Source organism: Argiope bruennichi, chromosome 9 (genome assembly GCF_947563725.1).
Source record: "Argiope bruennichi chromosome 9, qqArgBrue1.1, whole genome shotgun sequence".
In the NCBI taxonomy this organism is placed as follows: Eukaryota; Metazoa; Arthropoda; class Arachnida; order Araneae; family Araneidae; genus Argiope; species Argiope bruennichi.
Genome location: NC_079159.1, coordinates 64,426,651 through 64,437,062, shown reverse-complemented (window position 1 = coordinate 64,437,062; position 10,412 = coordinate 64,426,651). Strand labels below are relative to the sequence as shown.

The following is a 10,412-nucleotide window of genomic DNA, read 5'->3' as shown; positions in this document are numbered from 1 at the left end:
TGTAGAGAAACACTGTGTATAACAAACATCTAAATCAACTCCTGCAACATGGAATTTTCATACAGAAACTACTATTTAGGAATACTGCAATCGGAATTTATCTGCCTTATTGCTAACAGTCCTCTAATCAATTGCCCATATCTGTGGAGCGGGCATAATTGTGAATAGATACCTCAGGATAACCGTTTTGAAATTTTCGAAAATTAAAAATAATCGACAAGTTAAAAAATCATCACAAATCTTAAAATAGTAATCGACTACACAATTTGACTAAATTTATCTGCATCCTCTACCTCATCTGGATAAAATTTCTTTCCACTTATCTAGATGATATCATGCGTTCTTATAAAATTCTGATATATTCTTGTTTTTTCTACTACCCCTAGCAGTTTCTGGACTACATTTTGCATCACGCTATATTTGTGAATAATGCTACTTTTCTCTAACTTTTATTTTGGTATCCGGTTTATTGGAATGACTTATTTATTGACCTTCTTTTTACATGCATTTTTTTTTCTTAGGAAACTTTGAACAGACTACATAATTGAACATCAAAGGATTGTTAGAATACAAGCACACATAAAAATAAAAACATACAAGGAATTAAAAGAGAAAAATATCACAAACTTCTGCTGCTATCTTTTATCCCAATTTGGACAAATATCCAACGTTTTAGAAGATTAATCACGATCTTCCTCAGAATTTTCCTTAATGGGTATTCTAACAGGTAAAGACATTTCTTCAGTAAGATATTCTATTAAATACTTAAGAACTATTTGACGAACTAATGAAGAATCTTCTTGTATTTTACTGACCAGAGTATTCAGGTCCACGATAGAATGTTCATTCATAATTATTCGCATTCTGTCTGTAAGTCTTCTCCTGTGTGGTTCTTCTAATCTTCTCAACAAGTCGCTGACAGGTATCAATTGGACTTTCGCTGTCACTGCATAGTTTCCAGTCACATATTGGAAAACTCTCGAAACAGCATTCCAAACAAATCCCGTCACGGCTCCCCAAAAGGTTGCTTTAAAAAAATTGTGATCAAATGGATAAAAAAATCATACCTAATCTCATACTCAATACTCATAATCTCATACTCATTCATACTCAATACGGTCCTTATATAAATAAAGGAATTTTATGGTCTGAAGATTTAATCAATTCTTCTGTAATTTCATTAATATGTCATATTGCATTCATAAAAGTGTGTCCCAAAATTAAAGCAAAATTTGAATTTGTTGCCATTTGTGCAGTAAAGTGTTGGCAACTCTATTAAAAAATACTATTTGACAGCTGATAGTTTAGGCGTTAGTAAAATGGAGCGTTACACGAAAGAACAAAATGTTTTAATTGTTTAACAATGTTTCAAAAATACAGTTCGAAAATTTGAGGACTGACACCCTAGATCATGTGATTTAACACCACTGAATTTCTTTTTATGGGATTATTTGAAGTTAAAGATCTAAGTCAACAAGCCTACAACCACGCGTGCATTGAAGGAGGAAATTCAATGCAACATCAATGAAATTCAACCACATGTGTGCAAAATTATCATGGGAAATTTCGACAAGAGTACGTATATACTAACAAAACCGTCGAAGCCATTTGTCCCATGTATTACGCCATAAATAACCCTATCCTGTGTTCTTTACGATTCAATAAAATATAACAATTTAAAGAAAAAACTATGTTTTTTTTTTTTATTTAATTCAAATTTTTCATTGACATGTTGTTCTATTGTGCAACTCTCCATTTTTACTAACCCTGAACTATCAGCTGTCAAATGTTTTTTAATACAGTTGTTAACACTTTACTGCACAGATGGTGATACATTCAAATCTTGCCTTAATTTAGGAACACCCTTTATAAAAATAATTATTAAATCAGTTGAAAATAAGCTTTAAGGGTTTTCTTCAAATTGTTGATGATAAATTATGAATAAATTGTTATTTATTTTTGACAACTGAATGTTGTATAGGGTCAAAACTTGAGTAATCTTATTTAAAACAAAAGCATTCATTTTGTGTTCAATTTTTAAGGATAAAAACATAAGGACAGTGATAAAAATGTATCGATAAAGTTTCAACTAAAAGTTATACTTATTAGAAATCGTTACAAAATTTTATAAAATATTTTCATTAATGTGATAAAAATGTATCGACAATATTTGAACTAAAAGTTATACTTATTGGGAATCGTTACAAATTTTTATAAGATATTTCTAAGATTTATGTATATAAGCTTCTGGCTAAATTCAGCATTTGATTACATATTATCTACAGTAAATAATTTTTTTTAATTAGAAGAGTTTTAGCTTTGTCGATTTTTCTACAATATTGAATGTAATTGAACCGAAAACATGCAATAAATGTTGTTCCTACAATGCATTTTTTATAATAAAAAATATTGAAAACTATGCAAAAAAAACTTTAAATGCGACTTTTTATCATATCATTACTATTTAAATAGTTTAAAATATTTCAAGAATATAAATTCTACAGAATTCTAGTTCACGAACTCTAGAAATGGATCTTGTTTTACAGCCTTGATTAAATGACCATTATAACACTTTTACAGGGCATTTCCTTGTATAAGCTTCCATTTGTTTTGTGCACCAAGTTATTTATGTGTTTCTTTGACAATAGATGATACTTATTTTATTAACGGTTCTACGATAACAGTTTGAAAAAATAAAATAACATAAGTAATTTACCATTTGCATTGCGAGTTTCTAAAGCTGGTCTAGACTTGGCTTCTAGTACTGTTTTGAATAAATTTGGAACTTCATTTTCTTCTCCATCACTCCATAACATAAGCCCTTCAGCATGTGCCTTGCGAGTTTCTAAAACTGGTCTAGACTTGGCTTCTAGTACTGCATTTGAATAGTTTGAATTTGGAACTTCATTATCATCTCCAATACTCCCTAAAAATAAGGATAGATATGTGAGCATTTATAAAAAAAATAATTGAATTGAAAAAGTATTTTTAGTTTGTCGTTAAAAAAAACTGATGAGCGTGTGTGTGTATGTTACGGTGAATGTGATTAAATATTAACGAAAAATTATAATTACCGATGACTATTCATAATTATAATGTGAACATATTATGTGATAAATTATTGAGTGTTTATCAAAGAATTATAAATATTTATAAAATCCCCCAACTCAGTGATTATGGATAATTATTGTGATTGATTATTCATAATGTGTGTGTGTGTTTCGGTAAATTATAATTACCGATGATTATTCATAATCACAAGGTGATCATATCATAATTTATAAATAAAATAATTTATAAAATCATCCAACTTATTAATTATGTATAATTATCGTGATTATTCATAATCACTGTTTTAGAAAACTGCGATAAAAGTGATTATGAATAATCATCAGTAATTATACATAATTCACCAGTTTCTAATATTTACGTAACATATATATAACTAGTTATATTTTATTTTATTTCAATTATTTTTTATAACTTCATCATCATGATTCCGCCAGATTCACTGACATTAAAGCCCAATTATCTTAGTTAAGTTCTGTTCATCATGCACATGAACTTTGAAACAGTTCCATAACCTAGTAGCACATATATTGTTTCTTATGGCACTTGCCATGGACAAACCCGCTGTTCGAAGACAGACGGTTTTAAGCCTGAGGGGGAGTGCCTCTTGTTTCTATAATAGTATAGTAGCGCCATCTAGGGCCAAGAGAACGACTTAGCTACACACACGTCACAACCCTTTTTACGGGCATTTCTTTTACTCATCCACGGATCGTAATTTAGACCCGAATCAGAGAAGGATCACTCCTGACCCAGTACCACCAGTGGTATTATTCTCGACATGGAGGACTTTGTGACCACGACGGATTTCTACGCGTGTGAGCCACCAAGCACGCGGGGAATCTTCGGCCGGCTGGGTTTGAACTCGCAACCTAAGGGACGCGAAGCCAATGCTCTACCAACCAGGCTCTTAAGCACAAATATACTGCACACTATTGTATGAGAATAAACAGTACTCGCAACACTGTATAATATTGTTGAATATTTTATTATATAATATAATATTTCACAATTTTGTATTAGAGGTTGTGATACCAGAGTAGTTTCATAGTGCTCTGAAAAATATAAATATCTGGTTTATTTATCTTCTAAATTTCGCGATATTTTAACTTTACTTTTAGATTTGTCTCGTAAACTACGCAAGTATTAAACACAGCTTTCTTTTTTAGCTTTCATCTATGGTAGAAAATCAAGTGATTAATTATTTGATAAAATGGTGAAAAAGGATTGAATCCTTAGTCAACAACATAATCTATTCTTAAAAAAGAGGAAAAAAAATATTTTTTTTTTCAAAAATTGCCAAAATTTTGCTTTAAGATTTTGAATAACATTCCGAATTGATATTCGGTTCTCTGGAATTCTAAATTGCGTTTATGTAAGAAAATCTAATCTATCTACTTTAAATTTGCACGCAATTCACATCCCTAATAGCAGACAAATAATGAACAATATTATAAGGCATTGCTCAATAATCGCAATATTGTATAATATTGTGGAATATTGATTAATATCATATAATATCGTGCGCTATTGCTCAATCATGTGCAACAGGCTGTGCTACCAGGGATATAAAGCGTTAATCTTTTTAGAACTGGATTTAAGTTTCAGAAACTAGGATTTTTCATGGCCTTTCTGCTCTGGCACCAAGAGTGAAATTATTCACTAGTTTGTCTCCTCAGGCGATTAGCTGATTCGCCAGGAGTGTTGCTTATATTTGTTTTCAGATAAATCGTTTAGATAAAACTTTATGTTCATGATTCCACGATTGTTTGACGCTAAAGCCATGTTGTTTTAATTGCCTAACTTACTCCATATTATATGCATATGAATCTTTCCAATGGTGATCAGTCCCATGACATCACAACGCTATTAAATGCGTAAATTTCCAGGTCATCTTCTAACTTTCCCGATACTGCAACCACTTTTTTATACGTCTTGTAAACTGCACAGATATCAAACAGAATTCTTTTCCTTTAGCTTTCAACGGTGGAATAAAATCATACGACTAACAGTTAATATATATGTTTGCCTATGCCGTTATGGAAGAACGTAGTGAGACATCTAGAGATACGATTGAAGTCTCTGGTGTATATCGAAGCATGCGCAAGAGAGAGCAGATGCTCTTATAAAGAGCGCCCTCCAGTTGACTTGTTAAATTGCTACTTGTTGAATTCCTGGAGAACAGAAGAATCATTAATGTATTCGATGTGTACTGTGAGACACTCCGAAGACTACGCAGGTCTATCAAGAACAAAAGACCGGGGCTACTCATGGAGGGTGTGGTTCTGCTCCATGATAACGTGCTTCCACACGTCTTCAGAGTCCCACACGCGGAACTGGCCAAGTTCAAGTGGGAGCTGCTCAACCATACCATCCGCCCTACAATCCGGGCATGTCGCCCTGCGATTTTCATGTGTTTGGTCCCCTGAAAAAAATTCTGAAAGGGAAACACTTCAGCTCGGATGGCAAACTCAAGGAAACTGTGAAGGACTGGGTCTCGTCACGGCCACATGAATTCTGGGAACAAAAAATCCTTCCGTTTGGTAATCAATGGGATCATTGTTCTCAGGCCTATGATGTAACTTTGAATAAAGTCTTCATTTATATCCACGGTGTCGTTTCGTACCTTTTCATTTGAACACCTCTTGTATATGCGTGCGTGTGTGTGTGTGTGTGTGTGTGTGTGTGTACACATGTTCATCTTTACTATTAGTACACATATTACCATGATTAAAAAGTTTCTTTTCATTAGCAAATGAAATGTTTTATATATTTTCGATTGTCTCTAACAAATAAAATAAGAATTACTTCCTCCTCCTTTTAATGAATTTCCTGTGCACGGAGTTTCTGCTGTATCATTCTTTGGTGACTCCACATACAAATCTTCAGATTTAGCTAGATCGGCTAAAATTCTTATTAATTCTGAGGTTTCCATCGCCTTCTGAAACAAATTCACCGAAAAATATAATTATTATTTCTCAGTACAGTTCAAGACAAACGCAGACTCACATTAAGTGAAATTCTACATAAAGGTATACGATGAAAATAACTATATGGTCTTAATTATGATTGTAATGTATTCTTCGAGAGACGTAGTTTCAAAACAAGTAGTACTAAGTAAAGGGTGTCCCATAAATAAAGCAAGATTTGAATTTGCCCTCACTCCTGCAGCAAAGTGTTAGAAACCCTATTAAGAAACAGTTTGATAGCTGATAATTTAGGGTTAGTAAAAATAGAGCGTTACAGGATACAACAACATGTCAACACAAGATTTGAATTAAATAAAAAAAGACAGTTTATTCTCTTTAAATTGTTATGTTTTTATTCAATCGTAAAGTACACAGGATAAGGTTATGCATGGAATAACATATAAAAAGCAAATGGCCTCTACGGTTTTGCTGGCATATACGCACTCTTTTGTCGAAATTTCCCAATACCATTTTGCATAAATATGGCTGAATTTCATTGATGCTGCATTGAATTTTCTCCTTCAATGCACGCGTGCTTCTGGGTTTCTTTGGCATAGACCTTGACTTCAAAGAACTCCATAAAAAGAAATCCAATAGTGTTAATTCATACGATCTAGAGCACCAATTCTCAAATGTTTACTGTTGCAGCCAGACTTTAATTATTTTTCAAATATTGTTGAACAATAAAAATAGGTTTTTCAATCGTGTAACGCTCCATTTTTACTGACGCTAAGCTACAACTGTCAAATGGGGTTTTTTTAATGGGGTTGCCAACACTTTACTGCACGAATGGTGACAAATTCAAATCTTGCATTGATTTCGGAGTAAGCGTTATAACAATAACCAAGCAAAATAAACAACAATCATGGAAAAGCGATACAATATGGTTTGAAAAAACAACAGTCGATAATCCTTCAATAAATCTGAGTGCTCACTGAAATATTTTTAATTTCACAGAATTATTTCAGTTGTTGAAATGCATATAAAAATGTATTACTTATTTTAATAGTTATTATTATTTAAAAGTTATTAGTAATTTTTTATTAATTCATTTTACACTTCTTATTGTCAACACTATAATAATAAAATTTTATGAAAAGATATAATAGTATAATTGAAACGTAAAGAGTAAAAGAATTCTATTATAATTGGAGTTCAGAACTTTGAATTATCTTGAAATATAAATTCATATCCAAAAGAATCTTCAATACTAAAACAAAAATTAACTACCCTTTAATCTTATATATTATCCAAAATGAAATAAGGGAAACTGACATAAATGAAAGGGCCTACTAACAGAAATAAGTTCAGCATGAGCCTTAATAATTTTTTTTATTAAAAAGATGGATTTTATTTCTTACATAGAAAATGTGAAATAAAACTTCTTTAAAACAGAAGTTTCTATATTGACTGAAATAAGAATTTATCATTATTCTAAAATTTTCATTCTCTTTTTAGAGAAACTATACTGAACTGAATTTGTATTTTTATGCGACTACCTTCGGAAAGAATTTTTTGAAAAATATTCAAAAAAATTATTATATTTTTTTAATATTTAAGTATTAGAAGTTGAAAAAACATATATGAAACCAAAAATACCAGTTAAATGCCAAAAGTTTGTTTTTTAATTGGAAAAAAAGTTTGTTTTTTCTATTAGTTCTAAAAAGAAGTATAAAGCAAAAAACTTCTGGCTTAAAGGATTATTAAATAGTTTGTTTAAAATTTTGCAAATAGCATAAGGAATATATTTTCTGATTCCTGAACTAAAAAATAAATTGTGTTTCATACCATGCTTTAAATATTAGTGTTCGACTGATAAATGGCATGAAATATTCAATTTTTGTCACATTGTGAAGCACTAAAACAACTGTAAAATAATTCTAAATGAACAGGTAACTTTTTATTTAGTTCCGGAATTGCAGAACATATCGAGAAATTATTTTACCAAATTTGAACAGGAAATAGGGATTTGATTTTAATTTATGAAGCTTTCTGTAAGCAAATTCTATATTTGAGAATCCTATATTCTAAAATATCATATTCTATATTTGAGAAAATAGAATCTGTAAATGTAAAATAGAAATAAAACATTTGTAAATGCAAATAATACATACATACATATAATACTTAGAAACAAAATTCTAACGATTTTATAAAAGATCCTGTTCAAATACATTAACATGATAAATGTTTATAAACTAGTATTATAGACTGTTTCTAACTGATATACTATGTGTAAATTGTATCATGTACTAGCATGATGAAAAATAGTTAAAAAAAGACTGGATCTGAAATATCGAAGTTTGCTCTTTATTACTTCTTGGATAATAGGTGCTCAGTAAAAAAGTATTTCCAAAATTTTATCTACATTTTAATTAAACATTGTTTCCCCAAGAACCTCGGAATAACTTGAATAAAATTTTCGCTACCATTTTACAATTTAAAAACAAGTGTTTAGAGATACAAGTTTTATTTCTATAAAATTATTTTCTTCAGTTTTATTAAAATTTAAAAATATTTTAAGTATACTTTACAATAATACTTTTCATTGTTTAATTCTTATTTATTCCTGATATTAAATGATTTTTTTTGTTTGTATGGTATCACTGTTGCATAATTAAGAGCGAATTTTAAAAATAATAGAAAATAGATTAATCGAATCTAAAATATTATAATACTTTCAATGATCTTGAAAGTGGTTCAAATTACCTTTAAATTTTTCATTCATTATAAAAAAGAAATTTAAAAAGTGCAATTAAAAACATTCTTTTGTCATTTTTCTACATGTAAAAGTATTGAATGTTCATTTTTTTTATTTGAACCTTATAGAATTTCATGCATCTTGAAAGAATAAAAAAGCTTTTGGTACACCTGTTATTTAGGACATAGAAAGATTAACTAAATTGTTAAAAAGATTTCTACGGCCCTTGAAGATGGTAAAATCAAGACAGAATTATTTTACTTTCTTTTGCCATAACTTTGAAACATATAATTGAATAAAAGTTTTTATATTGTGTGTGTAAATATATATATATATATATATATATATATATATATATATATATATATATATAGAGAGAGAGAGAGAGAGAGAGAGAGAGAACAGACATACACAGAGAGAGAGAACAAATAAACCACTAGGAGTCACGACTACGCTTGCTAGTTTTTGTCTTCAAATTTTCAGTATCGGAAATAACATCTCTTAAAAAACCAAAATTAATAAATGCTGACTAGGTCTATTGATTAGAATTAAAAGCAGTTTCACACAACTCAAGGGACCAGGCAGGAGTGGGCATTAAATCGATCGCGATCGACTGGTGGATCATTAAAACATTTTAAGGTAACCGCCTTTACTAAGACCTAAGACGCGCATACTAAAAGAAGCTAATTGTTACATTTATGTATTACCCATTTGACAATGTTGATGTGGAAGAAATAATTAAAAATATGCAATATTTTTTCTCTTTATCTCTTAAGGAAAACGACGTTCAAAATGATAGTTTTAAAAGCACGTAGATCAGAATCTAAGAATAACATTTGGAATCTAATAGACCAAGTAAAATATCCTAATTTTTTTTTAAAAAAGTTGCACATCATTTAACATTGGTCATTGGCTCTACTTACCTATGTGAATCTGCATTTCCAACGATGAATATAATTAAGACAGCATATCGTTCCCATCTCCCAGATTACCTCTTAGAATCCAGTATAAAATTAGCAGTTAATAATTATATACCGAGATATTCAAAATGGGTGCGGACTAAGTCTTCTACTAACTTTAACTATTATGACTAACCTTAGAGGGAAATGATTTTTTTAGTGTATTTTGAATTGTTTGATATTAAATGCATCATTTGATATTATTATATTTGTGGCTATTATTATTATGTTTGTAGTTATGTAGGTAAGTGCATATTCCGCATTTATTATTAAGTTGTAATAAATATTGTAGACCATTTTTTAACTCACCACACCTGCACCACTGGGTAGACCGCAACACCTTGAAAAAATCAAAAGTATTCCGTACCTGCCCTCACCTGCAATGAACTATCGATAAATCTGCAATTTAAATGAGGCAACGAACGCTGGATGAACTACAGCATCTAATAACAATGTTCCTCTAATGCACATATTGGCAGCAAAGTAGACAGGAAATATGACGAAAGCATGGTATCCGCTCTAGACGTTCAGTGTTATCACAGAAAGTAGAGATAAGTGTTTTAACTTCCTGCAGGATTGTTCCTCAAAAACTTTTAAAGCATATAAGAAAACTAATTGAACACATATGGATGGAGTTGATTAAGCGATATGATTAGAAATGTGTTGCTTATCTTCGTATTCTAATCAGGTTACGAATAAAACGGTCTGTTGAAA

The 10,412-nt window shown here is 30.4% G+C and overlaps 1 protein-coding gene across 1 annotated transcript; it reads right to left on the bottom strand.

Moving 5' to 3' along the window:
* Positions 1-465: 465 nt before the first annotated feature.
* On the bottom strand, positions 466-10,056 carry LOC129984366 (uncharacterized). The gene is made up of 4 exons (XM_056094236.1): positions 10,008-10,056; positions 5,878-6,007; positions 2,717-2,926; positions 466-1,027 (listed from the first exon to the last, which is right to left on the bottom strand). Exons 2-4 carry the CDS (start codon positions 6,002-6,004, stop codon positions 681-683), a joined length of 684 nt encoding a protein of 227 aa, XP_055950211.1. The 5' UTR covers positions 6,005-6,007; positions 10,008-10,056; the 3' UTR covers positions 466-680.
* Between the last annotated feature and the right edge of the window lie 356 nt (positions 10,057-10,412).

Bases quoted from the DNA above. Each gene is read 5' to 3' on its own strand.
- LOC129984366 (XM_056094236.1), bottom strand. From the start codon at position 6,004: ATGGAAACCTCAGAATTAATAAGAATTTTAGCCGATCTAGCTAAATCT. The intron at 2,927-5,877 runs GTAATTCTTATT...CCTTATTTTTAG, and splicing joins TTCATTAAAAGGAGGAGGAA to GGAGTATTGGAGATGATAAT. The intron at 1,028-2,716 runs GTAAATTACTTA...ATTTTTTTAAAG, and splicing joins AGAAACTCGCAATGCAAATG to CAACCTTTTGGGGAGCCGTG.